The sequence below is a fragment of the Eptatretus burgeri genome, unplaced genomic scaffold (assembly GCF_056783735.1).
Source record: "Eptatretus burgeri isolate ZD-2024b unplaced genomic scaffold, Ebu_testis_v1 Ebu_testis_scaffold_156, whole genome shotgun sequence".
Lineage (NCBI taxonomy): Eukaryota > Metazoa > Chordata > Myxini > Myxiniformes > Myxinidae > Eptatretus > Eptatretus burgeri.
Genome location: NW_028222106.1, coordinates 2,653 through 23,800, shown reverse-complemented (window position 1 = coordinate 23,800; position 21,148 = coordinate 2,653). Strand labels below are relative to the sequence as shown.

Below are 21,148 nucleotides of genomic sequence, written 5' to 3'. Positions count from 1 at the left end.
CGGGAACCAGTCACGGGTGGACCTTTCGGTCTCACCGCGATCGAGCCAATCAGCCCCCACGTGGGATAGGGTTGCTCGCCAAATTCGAACTACCTAAGTACCCACGCGGAGGGTAGACCGGGCGATCGCACCTCGCCGCAGGTCGACTTCGGACACGGGCCACTTAAGCGACCCGTTCCGTACTATCAGAATAACCGAGCGGTGTTATCGTCGGCCTCGACGGTTCGATTAATTATCGGGCGTATTCAGCCCACTACCAACCCTTTACGTGAAGCAAGATGAGGGTTCAATGGGGGAAAAGACGAAGCGAAGCGGGAGAACAGTTCAACAATAAAGCACGTTTATTCTCGGCACACGGGAAGCACACAAATACAATTCCACCAAATGCACACAAAAAAGAAAACACAATTCCATTTACACAAAAAGCAAACATAAAAGTGAAAACACAGTGCAGAGCTAATACCGACTACCGAGCACACGGCAACACTTATACAATTCTACTTCACAGACGGCGCCGACAACACATACCCAAAACCAAGGAAAAGAAATACCCTCAAGAATGAGGTAGGCCTGGGGCCGAGACCTGGTCGGGCCTACCCGTCTGGTGATGAGACGCGGAGCGGCGATGGCCCCGCAACCCGCGGGCCTCGTGGACAGTGCCTGGCAGGGGGTGGGAACGGGGCCCCTTGGTCGCACTATCTCAGCGCGGGGGGAAACAGGAGGGGGTTGCTGATGCTCGGGGTATAGAGGATCTTTATTATGTGCGCGACGAGCGTCTCCACCTCGGCCAGGTCGCGCTGCCGGCCTCCCAGGGGTGCAGCTCCCTGCACGACGCGAGCACCCCCTCGTTCGCCCTCGCCGCCTCTCCACAGCTCGTCCCCTCCGTTCCGACTTCAACGCACACGACGAGCAGCTCCACCGCCCGCGAAGTCTTGACTCTCTGTTCCGACTCCTTCGCCTCGTTCCGACTTTTACTACTCCTTTGACTGACGAACACCGTCCTTTTATCCCCCCGTAACTTCGCCTTTGACCCCCTCCCTTTGGCCTTTCACCCCGCTCCCCATTGGCCCGAGAAAACGTGGGCGTGAAGGCTTTTTGATCCACAAATTTGCATATATCGATCGCCCTGGGGGTGGGGCCAAATCGCCCCTCGCTCACCGATTGGACGGCAAAAAGTGGGCGTGTGTCGTTTTGGATCCGTTTTTGAAGCACAAAATCCGTGATTTTGTACACGCTGTTCGACGCGCGTCCTACACGAGTCCAGCATCGGTGCCCATGAGTGGCGCGAGATGACGGTGATGCGATGGTGGCGAGTTGTGACGGTAAAGGTCATGGCTGTTGTGGTGAAGCGGCGTTGTGGTTGGTGGTTGTTGTTGTGGTTGTGATGGTGGCGATTGGTCCAAAATAAAGATAGTAAAAGAAAAACGGCTATCATAAAGAGTCGCAGCACGTATAAATGACATGTATTCCCACTAGACAACGGGTTTGGGCCTAACTACACATGCACTTACCGAGATACCTCACCTAAGGGACCTGAATGGTGGTTTGCGAATCTGGTAACCACAACACTACCCCCTTCCCTTTTTACAGACTCGTCCCGAGTCGTCAAATTTTCGTGTGCCATCATGTGTAGTTTTCCCCTAGTACACTTTACCTACGGATCCCTGAGTGCGACATTCATGGTATTCGTGTCCCCAAAATAAATAACCTGAGGGCTGCGTAACTACCTAAACAAACTCACTCACACGGACGACTTAAATAAAATTGCCGGCGCTAGACAGACATGCCGGGGGCGCACTCATATTTACAGTACATCTTACCTTAACTTACAAATCTTACACTAAACCATGGCCCAGGATCATTGAACTCTGCAAAAGAAAGCAGTTAGCAGGGAGCCAGGCTGCCCGCATGCAGTCTCTGGCTCAAAACAATGCAGGTGACAGGGAACGTGGCTGGCTGCTCACACGCAGTCCAAGGCCTTCCCTTTTGAACTGAACTCCGTGAACAACAACGGTGCTTGGGCTGCACAAACGCAGTCTCCGTGCCAGCTCAAGTGGCACACGCAATGAGCACAACGAATGAATGGATGAATGGATGGACGCAAAACACGGTGCACGGGCTGCCACTGCAGGCCCGTGTTGTAGCTGCCAACAGGGCAGTTCTCGCAGCTTGCAAACTGTTGCCTTTACGATCCTGGCGCACATGGAAATGAACAGGGGGCAAAGCAAAAATTGAACGGGGCTGGTGAACGTGGGCAGTGGGCATGGCATGGCAAAGGTAGCAGGCAAACACAGCCGGCAGATGAACTGGCCGGCACAGGCCTTGAAGAAAAACAGCCAGCCGGCAGATGAAGTGGGCCGGCACAGGCCTTGCAGCACAACAACAGCTGCCGATGAAGTTGGCCAGCCTTTGCCGTTCAGTGGAGGTTGGTGGAGGGAGTGCGGTGGTGCTGGTCACTTGGAAGGCGGGCTCGGACCTACCTACCTGTCTCCCTCCCACCTATCGCCTTTGCCTGTCACTGTACATACCCACTCCCTTAATTTGTCAAACCCCAATTTAGCCCCAACTTATTTTTTGTTGTTTTTATTTTTACTCCCCCACTATAAATCGTCCCCTAACCCCCTTTATCGTCCTTGTTCGGCTAACCTATCCTGTCACCTAGCCTACTCCCAACCCCTACGTTCCCTTCCCGGAGGGGAACAAGGGAGAGCTAGCGTCCTGTGTCGAGGCCCAACTCAAGCCTCAGAATGGCCTCCCCAGAGTTCGGCGATCTTAACACCAAGTGGGTCCAGCGGCCCACAACGACAGCGAGGGGATGGATGGTGCGGAGGGGTACATCTCCTAATCTACCCTAACCATTTAACAGTTAAACTACCCCGGGGCTTTCAACAAGCGCCTCTCGCTTAAACTATTGGTTCTAACAACCCAGATTCCCGTCGCCTGTGTTGGTGTCCTTACAATTTCGGGCCTCGCCCCCCAATTTTCTCTCCGTGCCCTCACACGGTCTCCTGGCTGGGACACGTGGCTCCCTTTGGCAGGCACGACCCTCTGCCGATTCTCCCGCTATGGCACCCCCGGGCACTACACTGCCTCCGAGCCTACCAGCTCCCTAACACCGGGGAGTGCCCCCCATGGCACCTCCCCTGAAACGCACACGTGGCAGGCCGGCCTCCCGGGCCCCTTTCCGAGGGTCACCCGTGCCCACTGCACTGCCCACGCGGCTAATGGCGCCCCGGGCCCCCGCACCAAGCAGGCGCACCCGTGCCCACTACTCTATCCCGGCCCCCCATGGGCCCTTGGCCTACCGCGGCCGACTAGCCTGGTGCCCGGGGTACCCACTCAGCGATACTCACCTTTCGCAGCCACGCTCCCAAGCCCGTCAACAGGGCTCCTGCACCCCTCCAAATGGGTCTCGAGCCTACTTTCCCACCAACAACAAAACGACCTCCATTTTTCAATTTGACTAACCCCCTAACTCACTTTACTCTGACCCCGGGGTCCCTTGGGCGGGAGTCACTCCTCCCCCCAATCACTCATCGCACCATGCATTCCCCATTCACTCCACACACACAGACCCGCTGGCCTCACTCACTCAACAAGTACTCACCTCACAACTCACCAACAACTCTTCAACACACACACCGCTGAACTCTGCCATCCTTCTAACTACATCCCCTAACTAACTCGTGCTCCCACGTCGTCCCTTAAACTAGTAGCACGTTCCTTTTAACACTACGTTGCTAAGCTACGTCCCCTCTACACATTCACAAGTCTGTCACAGTCTCCAAATAAATCATTTTATTTCCCAACCTAAATCTGGCTACAATCCCTCTAACTAATCCATTCCACGGACTCCATGAGGACTTACCCCTGCCCCATGAAGTCGGTCTCGCTAAGCTAACCCTTCCCCCTAACTAGTTTTCATCCTGTGCCCAGGGTTAAGGGGGTCTTTCACCCTTTGCCCAGGAATCCTGTGTACCCGAAAGTGAGGCTTGCTTTTTTTCTTTTTTTTTTTTCCCATGCGCAGCACCTGCGCGGCAACTCAGAGCTCGCGCACTTTGCACCTGGCCGTGACGTCATGCAGCTGCACGTGTTCCTCGTCCCTCCTTGGACGGTACCATCCGGCAGAGATACCCCTCCTGCCGGATTCCAACCACACGTGCAGCCATGGCGTCACCGTGCGCATAAAAAAAAACACAAGCCCCACGTCTCGAGGGGTTCCCACGCGAACACATGTGCTTTGCCCGTTGGAGCTTAACACACACGATCGCGTGGAGAACCCGTCCGGTCCAAATCCATTTACCTGCCTAACTTTGTCCGTCCGCGGGATCGGCAAATCCACCGCGTGCGTTTCCGGACCGGGACTTCACTCTCGCAAGCGAGCACGTGGTGGTCTCGTGCGTTGCACAGCACGAACCGCGTGCTCACTGCTGGGTGAACCCGGCACGGTCCTCGAAACAACTACAGCCGCTACTCGGCTTTCTTTCTTCTGTCGCCGTCTCCGTCGCCATTCCACACACGCATACCTGCGTGTCACGACGCACACAGTCCACACCATCACATTCACACGGGGAGACGCGGCTGCGTGCTCCCGCATGCCAACCGACATCTCCCTCTCATACCGCTCTCTCACACACACGGTCTCCCTGGCACACAGCGACCTTGCACACGGCCGTTCACTCACGCGTGCCTCACTACTCACACAAACCATACTACTCACACGTGGTGCTCCATTCACTCGCGCGGGGGCACTCACCCGCGGTGCCTCACCCACACACGCGAGGGCACTCAACCGCTGTGCCTCATCCACACACCGTGCCTCATCCACACACGGTTCCTCACCCACACACGCGGGGGCACTAACCCGCGGTGCCTCATCCACACTGGCCGTTTCACTCACACACACGGCCTCTTCCACACACGGTGCCTCATCCACACACGGCGTGCTGGGAAGCACGTACTCCGGCACCATCGCCACCACACCACTCACACGTGGTGCCTCATTCATACTGGCCGTTTCATCCACACACACGGCCTCTCTCACACACGGTGCCTCATCCACACCCGGCGTGCTGGGAAGCACGCACTCTGGCACCATCGCCACCACACCACTCACACACGGGGTCGCTTCCACACACGGGGACGCACTCACACCTTGCACCACACACACAGGGACAACCACACTGGGGATTCGTGTCCCCACAAGGGTCTCCGGGGCCTCTATACCCCCCAAGCTCTCCGTGCACCCGTCCACAGCACTCGTCCCCTCAACCTCGCAAAGCACGACCGAACTCACCTGGTCGTGACTCGCCTCAAGGCATACTCCCTCCCCTCGTTCCTGGAGGAGGCCATCCAGCTGCTCACACCGGGTCCCTGCACGCTCCGCGAGCTCAACCCCATTGTCCTCCACTACCTCCGTGTGTGCGTGCGCGTCACTTACCCCGTCTTCATCGTGTAGTCTTCCCTCTATCGTTCCCATCTCCCGTGTCTCTGCCAACTCTTCACCCTTTACCTCCCTTGTCTCAACTATTATTTCTGTTGTCGTCACCTCGTGTCTCGTCTCACACGTTTTGGTCTCCCCATTTAATTTTTCCCTCTTGGTCACCGTCGCGACCCTCGCCCAACACGTTCCACGAATTATTTTTTCACCCGCCTCCACCGCGGGCCTGTCAGCCGTTGCACCCCCACCCAGCTCGTTTGCTCCCACACGTGGAGTCGCCATTCCCAGCTCCCTGGTCACTGCCTTCATGCCCGCCTGCAGGCATCGGCCCATGTTCTGCGTCTCACCCCGTAGCTCTTTCATCTCTTCTTTCATGTTTGCTTCCATTCCGTTTATTTGCTTGTTCATTTCGTTTTTCATTTCATTTGTATTTGTATCCATCTTCTCGTTCATGCCTTTCATTTCGTTTTTCATTTCATTTGTGTTTGCATCCATTTTTTGTGTATTCGCATCCATCTTTTCGTTCATTGCCGCCAGCATGGCGCATAGCTGGGCCATGTTGGATGCACTCAGCTGAGCCGTTTCGGCAAGGGTTGGGGAAGGGTCTTGGTGGAGAGGGGGGCGGCAGGTGTCATACACCGCGGCCGCTGCCGCACCCACCTCGGGCCCTGGGTTCAGTTGGGCGAGTCCGTGTTCCTGCACAATCAACATTTCCTGCTCGGGGATTCCATCCTGGACCATGGACTCTACATTATTACACATATACATTTCTAATACCCCGGCTCCCGCTCGCCTTGAGACGCCATCTTGCTTCTCGTGAAGGGTTAATTTGCTCGCTCGTAATTTGGAGGGAATCGGGGGTCGCTTCTCTCACCCCTGGACCGATTCCCGTAAATTTAGCCGGAGACAGGAGAGCCCGTTCTCCTGTTCTCCGATACCAGTGCCGCGAGGAGGGCGATGAATTTGTATCCCACTCCTGACACCAGTGTTGCGGTCTTCGCGCCCGCCGGCGTGCGACGGCCACAACACTCGACCGCGGCACGTCGCCCACCGGACGGACAATCCAGTCGTGACCCTCTCGGACTAACGCCGGGAACCAGTCACGGGTGGACCTTTCGGTCTCACCGCGATCGAGCCAATCAGCCCCCACGTGGGATAGGGTTGCTCGCCAAATTCGAACTACCTAAGTACCCACGCGGAGGGTAGACCGGGCGATCGCACCTCGCCGCAGGTCGACTTCGGACACGGGCCACTTAAGCGACCCGTTCCGTACTATCAGAATAACCGAGCGGTGTTATCGTCGGCCTCGACGGTTCGATTAATTATCGGGCGTATTCAGCCCACTACCAACCCTTTACGTGAAGCAAGATGAGGGTTCAATGGGGGAAAAGACGAAGCGAAGCGGGAGAACAGTTCAACAATAAAGCACGTTTATTCTCGGCACACGGGAAGCACACAAATACAATTCCACCAAATGCACACAAAAAAGAAAACACAATTCCATTTACACAAAAGCAAATATAAAAGTGAAAACACAGTGCAGAGCTAATACCGACTACCGAGCACACGGCAACACTTATACAATTCTACTTCACAGACGGCGCCGACAACACATACCCAAAACCAAGGAAAAGAAATACCCTCAAGAATGAGGTAGGCCTGGGGCCGAGACCTGGTCGGGCCTACCCGTCTGGTGATGAGACGCGGAGCGGCGATGGCCCCGCAACCCGCGGGCCTCGTGGACAGTGCCTGGCAGGGGTGGGAACGGGGCCCCCTTGGTCGCACTATCTCAGCGCGGGGGGAAACAGGAGGGGGTTGCTGATGCTCGGGGTATAGAGGATCTTTATTATGTGCGCGACGAGCGTCTCCACCTCGGCCAGGTCGCGCTGCCGGCCTCCCAGGGGTGCAGCTCCCTGCACGACGCGAGCACCCCTCGTTCGCCCTCGCCGCCTCTCCACAGCTCGTCCCCTCCGTTCCGACTTCAACGCACACGACGAGCAGCTCCACCGCCCGCGAAGTCTTGACTCTCTGTTCCGACTCCTTCGCCTCGTTCCGACTTTTACTACTCCTTTGACTGACGAACACCGTCCTTTTATCCCCCCGTAACTTCGCCTTTGACCCCCTCCCTTTGACCTTTCACCTCGCTCCCCATTGGCCCGAGAAAAAGTGGGCGTGAAGGCTTTTTGATCCACAAATTTGCATATATCGATCGCCCTGGGGGTGGGGCCAAATCGCCCCTCGCTCACCGATTGGACGGCAAAAAGTGGGCGTGTGTCGTTTTGGATCCGTTTTTGAAGCACAAAATCCGTGATTTTGTACACGCTGTTCGACGCGCGTCCTACACGAGTCCAGCATCGGTGCCCATGAGTGGCGCGAGATGACGGTGATGCGATGGTGGCGAGTTGTGACGGTAAAGGTCATGGCTGTTGTGGTGAAGCGGCGTTGTGGTTGGTGGTTGTTGTTGTGGTTGTGATGGTGGCGATTGGTCCAAAATAAAGATAGTAAAAGAAAAACGGCTATCCTAAAGAGTCGCAGCACGTATAAATGACATGTATTCCCACTAGACAACGGGTTTGGGCCTAACTACACATGCACTTACCGAGATACCTCACCTAAGGGACCTGAATGGTGGTTTGCGAATCTGGTAACCACAACAATATATATATATATATATATATATATATATATATATATATATATATATATATATATATATTCTTCTTCTTCATTACATATTTAATATATTTATATATACATCTCGTTTTGGCCATATCTCTCAAGGGTGAAGAATTACTTTGAAAAATTAGAGTATCCGGATCTTGATCTGGATCTTGACCAAAATTGAATCATTTAGTCCTTATCACACACTCAACCTGTCTACCAAGTGAGGTCCGAATCCATTGATAACTTTTTGAGATATCCTGCTCACAGACAGACGAACACATAGACAAAGAAGAAGGTGTCAAGCATTAGCCAAACAGGTATGATGAAAATCATGCCTGTGACGTCACTGTCACCTTGACGTCTGAACATGGTTGCAATTTGATATCTATATCTTGAAGCATTTGTGGGTTATCGTCTTTTTTTGTCCCAACCCCCCCCCCCCATACTTTAATCTGGGCGTCTTCGTTGCCATGGAAACGACGTTTTACGTCAATGGATTGCCACCATTTTGGAAATTTTATGTTATCCCCCAACCCCGACAGAAATCTTGATTTTTAATAACGATCGGATTATCAAATCTGCTCAGAATTTGTAGGTGATGTCTTCCAACTCATTTGTGTCGTTTGACGTCACGAAGCGCAAACACTTTTGATCGCATCGGTTTTATACAAATTATGTCACCGTCACCTTGATCTTCGACATCTACAGTCAAAAAATACTGGCAGCCTCCCTTTTGTACTTCGGGGTCCTCTGGTAAAGTTTGTCGAAGATATTTGAAAGTGTTCGCAAGTGACGGTGACAGTCAATGGATTGCCGCCATTTTGGAAATGTCCCCCAACCCCGATAGAAATGTTGATTTTTAATAACGATCGGATTATCAAATCTACTCAGAATTTGTAGGTGATGTTTTCCAACTCATTTGTGTCGTTTGACGTCACGTAGCGCAAACACTTTGGATCGCATCGGTTTTATACAAATTACTTCACCGTCACCTTGATCTTCGACATCTACAGTCAAAAAATACTGGCAGCCTCCCTTTTGTACTTCGGGGTCCTCTGGTAAAGTTTGTCGAAGATATTTGAAAGTGTTCGTGAGTGATCGCACTCACAGACATACATACAACACACACATACAAACAAATGAGACAGACCGACGTGATGAAAATTTTCAATTCTTCGTCAGAACAAACAGTGGTGAAAACATAACCTCCGTCCACCTTTGTTGGCGGAGGTAAAAATAGACACGTGAAGGACTATTGTTCGGGTCATTGTCCTTTATTTACAGTTCTAACATTTCATTGTGAGAGTGGTAAGTCTTGAAGTTGTGTGCACTTCATTCATTTATAATAGCGAATGTAGTGAGCTTCATACTTAACGCGTGCACATGAGAAAATATGAAACAACAACAACAACAACAACAACACAATACCCTGGCAATTTGGAATCCGTGTGGTTGGCTATGACCCTTTTGCTTCCGGTTTTTTTTTTGCTTCCGGTTTTTTTTTGCTTCAGTTTTTGTCATGGGGAATGATGCATGCCGGGAGATAAAGGCATCGTCGGAGACATGAAAGACCAAAATAATATCAGACATGGTGTGTATTTCCTCCACTGATTTTAATAAAGATATCTCCCGCATCATCAAAAAATAATTTTTAATCGTGATTTACATGATTTGATCGCTGATCCCGAATCCAGACCAAAGTAACCGGAAATTGCGTATACAGTTGTGAACAAGTTATAGGAAAGTCAGAAGTGAATCAAAGAAGAATTCTACATTCGCTTCAAGTATTTATTTTTTTAGATGAGATCCTATTCTTGGCGGTGTAGTTGTTGTTGTGAAGGTAATGTTGAGGTTTTTTTTTTTTTTAGATGAGATCCTGTTCTCGGTTGTGTAGTTGTCGTTGTGAAGGTAATGTTGAGGAAATTTTTTTTTTTCCAGATGAGATCCTGTTCTCGGCGGTGTAGTTGTTGTTGTGAAGGTAATGTTGAGGTATAATGTTGAGGTAATATTTATTTTTTTAGATGAGATCCTGTTCTAGGTGGTGTAGTTGTCGTTGTGAAGGTAATGTTGAGGAATTTTTTTTTTCAGATGAGATCCTGTTCTAGGCGGTGTAGTTGTTGTTGTGAAGGTAATGTTGAGGTAATATTTATTTTTGCAGATGAGATCCTGTTCTAGGCGGTGGAGTTGTTGTGAAGGTAATGTTAAGGTAATATTTATTTTCTTAAAAGCAAAAAGATTGTTTAATTTGATATATTTAAGAAGCGAATGTAAGAAGAATTCTACGTTCACTTCGAGGCTTTGCCTATTCCATACGAGCTCATCGTTTGAAACCGCTGTGCCATTCCGTGGTGTGATTGTGCACAGCCAAACAACCATAACATGTATTCACAAAAAATGTTCCACATCAACATGGTCTTCCACTCCGGTCTCAGACTCTCTAATAGGCCATGCACATTATTGCACTAACATAAAAATGGCGGATAACATAAAAATGGCAGATTACATAAAAATGGCAGATTACATAAAAATGGCGGATAAAATAAAAATGGCGGATAACATAAAAATGGCGGATAATATAAAAATGGCAGATAACATAAAAATGGCGGATAACATAAAAATGGCGGATAACATAAAAATGGCGGATCACATAAAAATGGCGGATCACATAAAAATGGCAGATAACATAAAAATGGCGGATGACATAAAAATGGCGGATGACATAAAAATGGCGGATCACATAAAAATGGCGGATAACATAAAAATGGCGGATAACATAAAAATGGCGGATAACATAAAATGGCGGATAGCATAAAAATGGCGGATGACATAAAAATGGCGGAAGACATAAAAATGGTGGATGACATAAAAATGGCGGATGACATAAAAATGGCGGAAGACAAAAATTGCGGATGACATAAAAATGGTGGATGACATAAAAATGGCGGATAACATAAAAATGGCGGATAACATAAAAATGGCGGGTGACGTAAAAATGGCGGAAGACATAAAAATGGCAGATGACATAAAAATGGCTGATGACATAAAAATAGCGGATGACATAAAAATGGCGGATGACATGAAAATGGCGGATTACATAAAAATGGCAGATGACATAAAAATGGCGGATAACATAAAAATGTCAGATTACATAAAAATGGTGGATAACATAAAAATGGCAGATGACATAAAAATGGCGGATGACATAAAAATGGCGGATGACATAAAAATGGCAGATCACATAAAAATGGCGGATAACATAAAAATGGCGGATAACATAAAAATTGGGGATAACATAAAATGGCGGATAGCATAAAAATGGCGGATGACATAAAAATGGCGGAAGACATAAAAATGGTGGATGACATAAAAATGGCGGATGACATAAAAATGGCGGAAGACAAAAATTGCGGATGACATAAAAATGGCGGATGACATAAAAATGGCGGATAACATAAAAATGGCGGATAACATAAAAATGGCGGGTGACGTAAAAATGGCGGAAGACATAAAAATAGCGGATGACATAAAAATGGCGGATGACATGAAAATGGCGGATTACATAAAAATGGCAGATGACATAAAAATGGCGGATAACATAAAAATGGCAGATTACATAAAAATGGCGGATAACATAAAAATGGCAGATGACATAAAAATGGCGGATAAAATAAAAATGGCGGATAACATAAAATGGCGGATAACATAAAAATGGCGGATAACATAAAAATGGCGGATAACATAAAAATGGCGGATAACATAAAAATGGCGGATCACATAAAAATGGCGGATCACATAAAAATGGCGGATAACATAAAAATGGCGTATGACATAAAAATGGCGGATCACATAAAAATGGCGGATAACATAAAAATGGCGGATAACATAAAAATGGCGGATAGCATAAAAATGGCAGATAACATAAAAATGGCGGAAGACATAAAAATGGCGGATGACATAAAAATGGCGGATGACATAAAAATGGCGGAAGACAAAAATTGCGGATGACATAAAAATGGCGGATGACATAAAAATGGCGGATGACATAAAAATGGCGGATAACATTAAAATGGCGGGTGACATAAAAATGGCGGATGACAGAAAAATGGCGGATGACATAAAAATGGCGGATGACATAAAAATGACAGATGACATAAAAATGGCAGATGACATAAAAATCGCGGATGACATAAAAATGGCGGATTACATAAAAATGGTGGATGACATAAAAATGGTGGATGACATAAAAATGGTGGAAAACAAAAATGGCAGATAACATAAAAATGGTGGATAACATAAAAATGGCGGACAACATAAAAATGGCGGATAACATAAAAATGGCGGATAACATAAAAATGGCGGATAACATAAAATGGCGGATGACATAAAAATGGCGGATAACAAAAAATGGCGGATGACATAAAAATGGCGGAAGACATAAAAATGGTGGATGACATAAAAATGGCGGAAAACATAAAAATGGCGGATGACATAAAAATGGTGGATGGAATAAAAATGGCGGATAAAATAAAAATGGCGGATGACATAAAAAATTGTGGATGGCATAAAAATGGCGGATAAAATAAAAATGGTTGATGACGTAAAAATGGCAGATAAAATAAAAATGGCAGATGACATAAAAATGGCGGATGACATAAAAACGGCGGATGACATAAAAATGGTGGATGACATAAAAATGCCGGAACACATAAAATGGCGGATAACATAAAAATGGCGGATAACATAAAAATGGCGGATGACGTAAAAATGGCGGATGACATAAAAATGGCGGATAAAATAAAAATGGTGGATAACATTAAAATGGCGGATGACATAAATATTGCGGATAACACAAAAATGGCGGATAACATAAAAATGGTGGATAACATAAAAATGGCGGATAACATAAAAATGGCGGATAACATAAAAATGGCGGATAACATAAAAATGGTGGATAGCATAAAAATGGCGGATGACATAAAAATAGTGGATAACATAAAAATGGCGGATGACATAAAAATGGCGGATAACATAAAAATGGCGGATAAAATAAAAATGGCGGATAACATAAAAATGGCGGATAACATAAAAATGGCAGATACAGTAACATAAAAATGGCGGATGACATAAAAATGGCGGATAAGATAAAAATTGCGGATAACATAAAAATTGCGGATAACATAAAAATGGCGGATAACATAAAAATGGTGGATTTCACTTTTATGGATATAGAACAATTTGTGTATCTCAGTTGTAAATGGTACATCAGTTTCTTCGACCCCGTATGAGTGCGAAACAACCATGGAGGTTTTTTTATTTTATTTTTTCTTCCTTTTTTTTCTGCCAATGAGCTGTATGTCGGAGCCGGCTGGGACTTTCGGAATGAGATTTTCCATGAATGATGGGAATAAAAAAAGTTCATGGTTGTTTTTTTGATCTTGACCTAATTTTTATGGTCACGATCAAGTTAAAGAGAATTTAATCTTTTTCACCATAACTCGACGAAGGTTTGTCCGACCAGGACGAAATTGCCCTCTCTAGATAGCCGAGATTTCCAGCTGAATTTACGTCATTCCCCTCCAGGTTAAAGGTCAAAGTCAAATGGCGTTTTTTGAAAAAAAAAAAAAAAGCGTTTTTTGTCATCGTTTTGCCAATCTCAGAAACCAGATATGAAGAGAAGACGAAAACTCCACAATTAGCAAAAGTTTTAACACAAGACTGAACGAGAAACACACAGTAAACGCAGAGATGACAAAATAACAGTTAAAGCGCGACAAAAACGACCGGAAACTTATCTTTGAGAAAGTCGACAGAGACCCTGAAGAGGAACCGCCACCGTGGCTCAAGAACCGGAACCGGAATGATGTGACAATTAACAAAAATATTTTAAAAAGTGATTGTTCACCATTGCAAGATGGGGCTAAAACGATATAAAGCGTGATATTTCAAAAAGTTGTGGAAGAGTTTGAGCAAAACTTGGTGGGTGAGTTGGGGCAGTGATAAGAACAAGCAAATTTGATTATGGAGTTCCAGATCCAGATCCGGCCTGTCATTGGGAAACAGAACGTAAACTGTTCAGCCTGGTGTATGTAAGCGCTCTTCCGAGTGCTGTTGTACTGTAGTTTATTACTGTGTTAACTGTACACAAAAGTTCCAGATGACTGTGAGCTGTATTCACCCTTGTTTTGTCATTCATCGGAGCGATTATATCTGTGTGCGTGTGGCAGGTGCTCCGCTGGTGACCCCTTGGGGGCTTTTACATCTGCTTGAAAACTGTCAGCATATGCGCTTCCTCGACATTTCATTCTGCCTCCAGGTGGATGAGGCGGTGGCCAGACAACTGACCAATAGCTTTCCACACATCTCCATCATGTACACCGACGCCAGTGGCCAATTAATACATGGATAGCTTTCCACACGTCTCCATCAAGCACACCGACAACTGATGAGGTCACGTGACCCGTTCAGAACTGCAAACACCTGAGCAGCGCTCTGTCTGATCCATGCATGAGAAACCGATTACATCATGTCTGTGAGGATCGTCAAACAACTGGACTTCAAACCGAAGCTTCAAGTGTAATATTATCAGCACGTTTATCAAATATTTAGTTTTGAGATTTTATTATTTTGTTTAATTGGAAATTCACTGAAAGGACAGCTTTTTGTCTGTCAGTGTTATCGACAAAATGTTCAAAGAGGCAAATGTGCCGATAAATGTTACCAAACTCACAACACAGTCCTTGGAGTGTTATTCTTTCACCTTTCACCCCTGCAGCTTTTGACAACGCGTTCAAAGGCTCTGAGTTTTATTTTCAACATCTGATCCAAGGTTCGTGGAGAATCTGCAACACCAATCGTGCACTCACGTGCAGACAAATACACGAGACAACACCGGACAATTTCGCACAAACACGGCCGCTGAGCTTGGTGTGAGTGACGTCACTTCCTGTGGGCAGTGCCATCTGTTTTTGACGTCACTTTACTCGCTGCACTCAGTCGGGCAGTTGAGGAGAGATTTCCTCCTCGTCATGGATTCCAACCCACGGGTTTGTCCGTGCTACATACTTTAAATGCCGAGCGTCCAACATGGAAAGCAGAGCGTACCATTTTTCTAGTCGTGTGTGATTCTGCCACGGTCGGAATTGAACTGCTTACCTGCCAGACTCAGAATTGATGCTCGAACTATTATGACACAGAGTCTGAAAGTCTTTGTGAGTGAGACCATATTTCGTTGTGCATGTTGGTGAGAAATTAGCATGGGGCAGATCAAGGTCGTCCTGGACCGAGATCGAGGAGTCGCGGCTTGGAAGACCAGGCTTGACTCAAACACACCAGTTGGTTGTGCTTTCAGATTAATTTTGCAAATCTCAACTCTAGTCTGTTCTCCGGTGATGAAATAAATAATTTTCTGTTCTGATTGGTATCCAGAAAAATCCAGTACCCGTTGGTAATAGCTGTTATAACCCTTCATCTCAATCATTGGGTCGTTTTCGTGAATCGGGAGGTCGTTCATCCGGCTGTCTGATGACATTTTCCCCAGAAATGGCCAAAGGGATCTTCGTCAAACTTTCAGAAGTTCATCAGTGGGTGATTTAAGGAAAATACTTGTTTCAAAATTTCGAAAAACAAAGTTAAAATTTTTTGGGAATTATTTTTTTAATCACTCTATGTTGTGCCTCGACCTGGTGTTGGCTTAATGGTTGGGGTGGTGGGCTTGGGATTCTTGGATCCTGAGTTCAAATTCTTCTTTCCTGTTGAATTAATACCAGGTGGGGTTGACTCTGTCTGTCATCCTTCCGAGGTCGGCAAAATGAGTGCTTGTCTGCTGGTATCATGTGTCGGAGTGGCGTCCCTTCCAGGATTATGCCCAATAGCCAAGGAGACTGCTTAGGCAGCAGCAACGCTCTGTACAGATTATGGTCCCCATGGATAGATGGATGGATATAGAGTCTAAGCCTTTGTAGCGATATCAAAGGTAATATTAAATGACCCCCGACCCCATTCCTTCATGGTTGTGGTGAAGTGTTTTGGACCCTGACCAATAATTTCTTTTTTTTCAAACAAGAAAAACAAAATTTGATTTCTTCAAAATGCCAACAGGATTAGAAGAGAAATGTTCTAAAATAACGAGGTGGCAAACCTGCTGGACCTTCTGATCCTCGGTCCACGCGATTAGTGCCTCATACATTTTCTTTCCACGTGTGGAACATGGCTAAAAAAATGTCTACTTATCCCTTGCAGACGTCGTTCCTGAACAGTTTACCTGGATGTTAGCCTCGGTTTTCTTAATGTAGCGTACAGATGACTTTACGCCATCGAACCTTGCTACTGAAGCTGACCTTTCACCTCGAGCCAACCGATCCAACAATTCCACTTCTTGACTCAAAGTCATCACTTTCTTCTGTCTCCTTGCACTCGATTTCGCATCGCTACTCACTGTATACTCAGGAGGCATGATTAAGGGCAAAAAAAATTACAGCAAATGTAAATAAATTACAAAGAGATCACGGCGGCGGATACCCAGGTACTTGAAAATGTGTACGTGGCAGAGGACGCGTTCCTTCCCAGCCGAGCAGCTCTCTTTCGCCGTGAAAGGACGGCTCATCACGTGGTGTGCCAGATATACCAACAGACATACAGAGACTACACCTCGGACACACAGATCCGTGAGTGCTGAGGCCGTGGATGGTGAAGTTTTACTCCATCCTGCGATTCATTCGCAATTGATCACTGACCTCGACACCAACACAAGTTTTTTTTATTTATTATGGACCCTCGGCATCAAAAACCTTCACTTATCGAATAAACAGTTTCAAATGGAGCACCCCGCCGCCATTAGAGCATTTAAATTGCATCAGATGTGACAATAAATGCGAATCGTTGCTCCCAGTTGCCGGCTCGATGACTGAAGACACCGTTTGCATTTTTGCCTTCGCCATCCCTACCCTGTTTACAATCCTCGTTTCGCAAATACATGAACCAAACGATGTGAGGACTGACAAATTGGACCAGCACCAGCCCTCTACTTCCATACAGATGATGAGGAGGAGGAGGATGATAATACAAATGGACAAACATAAAGGAGTACACATGGTAAATAGCTCTCGCTGATTCTCTACAAATACTACCGAAGGAGCAAACCGTGCGTGTCTTGTTGCAGTGCCCCCTTATAAAGAGGGAATGATCACTACCGGAACCTATTCCCGACAGTGTGGGATAAGTAGCCATTAAGGAAGGACAGTGCTGATTACTCAATGGAAGTTAATTATTTTGTATTTATTTGTTTTAATTTCTTGTTATATTATTTTATTTGTTTTTCCATTCATTCATTTATTGATTAAATTGTCTTATATATTTATTTAATATGAGTGAGGAACCCATCCTCACAGACAGGATAATTCCCTCATTTCCAATTGTTCTTTATTTGTATGCATCACAAGGCTGTGGGGGAGCATCATTGTCTGAGGGTGCGGCTTTTCTGCAGAGCAGGAATTTAGAATTTGGCCATGATGCCGGCAATAGCTCGCCGACCCTTCGCGAAGGACACCATCGGATATTTAACGTCCACCAATAAATGCTGACAGATGGACGTCCAGTTTAACGTCCATCCGAGGGACGGCACCCACATTGATGAATCACCCTGCCTGTGAAACACCGGGATGACAGTTTATAGCTATGTCGGGATTCAAACCCAGGCTAGTCCCCCTCCCCGCTCCACCACATTTTTGATGTCCATGTTTTAATCAAAATAATATTATAATCAGCGAATTTGATGACTTATTCTCTGATGTGTAACAACCGCTCCCACCCAGAGTGGCACTGTGCTGCAAATCTATATATTGTTACGAATTCTGGTCCGCCCGGCGTGCGATCGGTCACGTAACTCAAATCGCGACCGCGTCGCCCACCGGAACGGACAATTCAGTAGTAACCCTCCTGGAACTACCGCCAGGAGCTAGTCACGTGTGGGTCTTTCGACCACACCACAATCGTGCCAATCGGCCACCCGCGCAAGATAGGGTTGTTCGCCAAACTCGACCTACCGAAGTACCTGCGCGGGTAGTTAACCGTGCGATCGTACCTCGCTGCTGGCCGGCCCAGAATACGAACTGCTTAAGCGGTCCGTTCCGTGCTTCAGTGATAACCGAGCGGTGTTATCGCCGGCCCCGACGGATGTGATTAGTTACCGGGTGCTTACACCCTTCTACCAATTCCTTCCGTGATGCAAGATGGCACTTTCAAACAAAGGAAATGACGCAACGAAACGGGGAACAGTTCGACAAGTACATTGATTGAAACCACACGTATGCAGACAAAGCAATGAATAACAGTCATGCACGTATGTACAGCACACGAATAGAAATGCAAACAAAGAATTACTACCGACTAAAGCAATGTACATACATGCACAGTCACTTCGGCAGTTCTAACTTGTTGGACACGGCGCCACAGCATGCATACAAAAACCCAAAGAAATAAGTGGAAGAGAAAGGACTTCCCTTTTTGTGGCCGGTGAGTCCCTCTCCCACGACCGTCAGCGTGGTCGCGCCTGGCCCCGACCTCTCTCGCGGCCGGTGAACCCTCTCCGGCACTCCTCGTCCAGACGCGCAGTTCCACCACACAACCGGCGGTGCCGCGTCTCCCGTCCGTGCCTCCGTTGACAGGCCGCTCGCCAAGCCGCGAGCGTAGGACCTCTTCCACCGACAAGACAACCAGCGCCAAGAAGAGACGACGACCAGCCCAGAAGCTCAAAAAACCAGAACACAGGAACTCTCGAAGGCAAGGAGACAGGAAGACTACTCAAGGTCCGTGGTGTCCGCCTTTTGTAGTGCGGGGCTCCGCCCTTCGCTCCGCCACGTTTTCGGCCCCGCCTCCCTTCGAGCTTCTTGGAGAGCCTCTCGAAGGATTAGAAGGATCCCTCTCGCTCTCCCTCCACCCCGCCCTGTGCGGGGGACGGGGGAGTCAGTTTTGGCTCAAGGCCAGGGAATTTTCCCCCCAAAAAGAGGCCCCCACGTTTTCTCACCTTTGACCCCCGGCTCGGATGGCACTTCCACCACACCGAGCGTGGAGAATTTCGGCGGGAGAAACAGGCGGGAAAAGTCCGTGCAGGCTCCGCAAGAGCTTTTATTCTGGCAATCCTGCGCGCGTTCTTGGACGGTTTTTACCGCGGAAATCGTCGCCGGGTGGTCCGTGGAGGACGGCGTTCTTAAACGCGGATAGTGGCGAAGATGGTGGTGGTTGTTGTGGTGAGGGTTTGAGCGTGGTTGGTTCGTGGTTGTAGTTGGTGGTGATGGTTGGCGTTGTGGTTGAGGTGGTTGTTGTGTGTTGTAGTTGTTTGGGGGCGTTGTTGGTGGTGGCGATTTGGTTGTTGGGGGGAATTGGTCCAAAATAATGATAGAGAAAAGAAAAACGGCTATCTCAAAGGATCGCAGCCCTGTGAACACGGAAATTCCCTCTAAACAACGGTGGGGAAATCCTACTACACAATTACTTATCGTCATAACTGATCTAAGGACCCTTTATGGTTTATTGCAAATTTCCACAACCGTAACAATATATATAAAGTTGAAAGTGTGTCTGTTTGTGTGTTTCTCTGTGACCTATGCACGCGAAAAGTAATGGACTGATCCTCACCAAACTTCACATGCTGACAGAACATGTACCCGGGAGTGTCCCGATGTAAAACAATTGTACTTCCGACTTCCGGTTTCTGAATTATGACGTCATCACCTGATTTCGTAACGTTAATTTTTCAAGTTCATCCGATTGACATGGGACCAACGCCATATACAATATATCTAACATATGATTTTAATTTTTTGTTTGTCTGTTTGTTTGTTTGTCTGCACGCGCTAATCTCCTGAAAGGTGAAAGATAAGAGCTAACCACTGAAACAAAAAATGTCGGGATGGGCCCCGGGAAGGTTATAGGCTATGTGGCAAGGCCCCTCGGCCGAGGGGGGGGGAGGGGTGTGTTTCACCCTCACCAACCCCCTTAGCCTATGACTGCTATGGCCCAATCGGGAACTGATACTGTGTTCGCGCCAGACATATGTATGGAAGATTAAATTCATTCAAAAATAACCGAGGCAGCGCCGGGTGCATTCACCGAGTAATTTTATAAAGCTGAGTAGAGTCATAATCTGTCTGTGAGTCATAAACGCCGCCCATTCTACAGGCCACGCCCTCCAGATGTCCAAAAATCGTCGCCATCTTTTTCTGAGATCTTTTTTCAAAAGGCCTCACGTCCAGTTGAAGACGAACAACGAATCTTCTATCATTACATCAAGATCCCGATTTGAGGAAGAAAAGTAACATTTTGATTCCAACTCAAACGAGGTAATGCATGTTTTGTCCGCAGTGATCGCGGCCGCCGTCTCATGTACACCGCCCAATGAAGAGACGTTAATTCTCATATTATACAGAGGAAAGAAAATACTGATACTTCATTGAAAAAAAAAAACTTTGTGGGACATCAAACGCAGTTACTTTCTGTCTGCGAGACAGTGACCGGCAAGCAGCAGCTTCTTCGCTCACTGCACATCTGGATAAAATCACAAACTTGGTAAAAACATTAAATTCCAGAATGTGTGTCCCAACATGGAGGTGAAGCTACACCATACACATTGAATTCGAAAGTATGTGTCCCTCCCTCAACCCCTCCTCCCCGAGACCACTGGAATTTCAAAATGTGGATTGTGAGTGTGTCCTTTGGATGGAATTCGTGCCAAATATGGACCTGGAGCTGAGCAAACACTGTCCTGTAACACGAACACCTTGTTTACACGACCGTTTGGTCACACGCTTGAGAGAAGGTTATCATGCCGAGGAATGGCGAGGTCACACTGAAGGCCCGAAATGATGGTCTTCAACTCCCTGTACACCAAGATAAAACAACACCAACAAAACAGATGAATAATGGACAAGGAATCAAGATGTCGATCCAGGTACACAAGAGGTTAACAGGTGTTTATCATCATTTTTTTTTTTTGAATGGAATGTAAAACATGAACAGGTTAACAACGTAAAACAAATTTTTTTTATTCTT

The 21,148-nt window shown here is 47.3% G+C and overlaps 1 protein-coding gene across 5 annotated transcripts in view; it reads left to right on the top strand.

The window, feature by feature from the left end:
* LOC147007460 (F-box/LRR-repeat protein 4-like) overlaps positions 1–15,518 on the top strand; it is a 47,508-nt gene extending 31,990 nt beyond the window's left edge. For all 5 annotated transcript variants that reach the window (XM_085867103.1, XM_085867104.1, XM_085867102.1 and 2 more), the window contains exon 9: positions 14,329–15,518. In XM_085867103.1, coding sequence (XP_085723229.1) covers positions 14,329–14,510 — 182 coding nt within the window. In that variant the 3' untranslated portion in view covers positions 14,511–15,518. The remainder of the gene's footprint in view (positions 1–14,328) is intronic.
* The last annotated feature ends 5,630 nt before the right edge of the window (positions 15,519–21,148 follow it).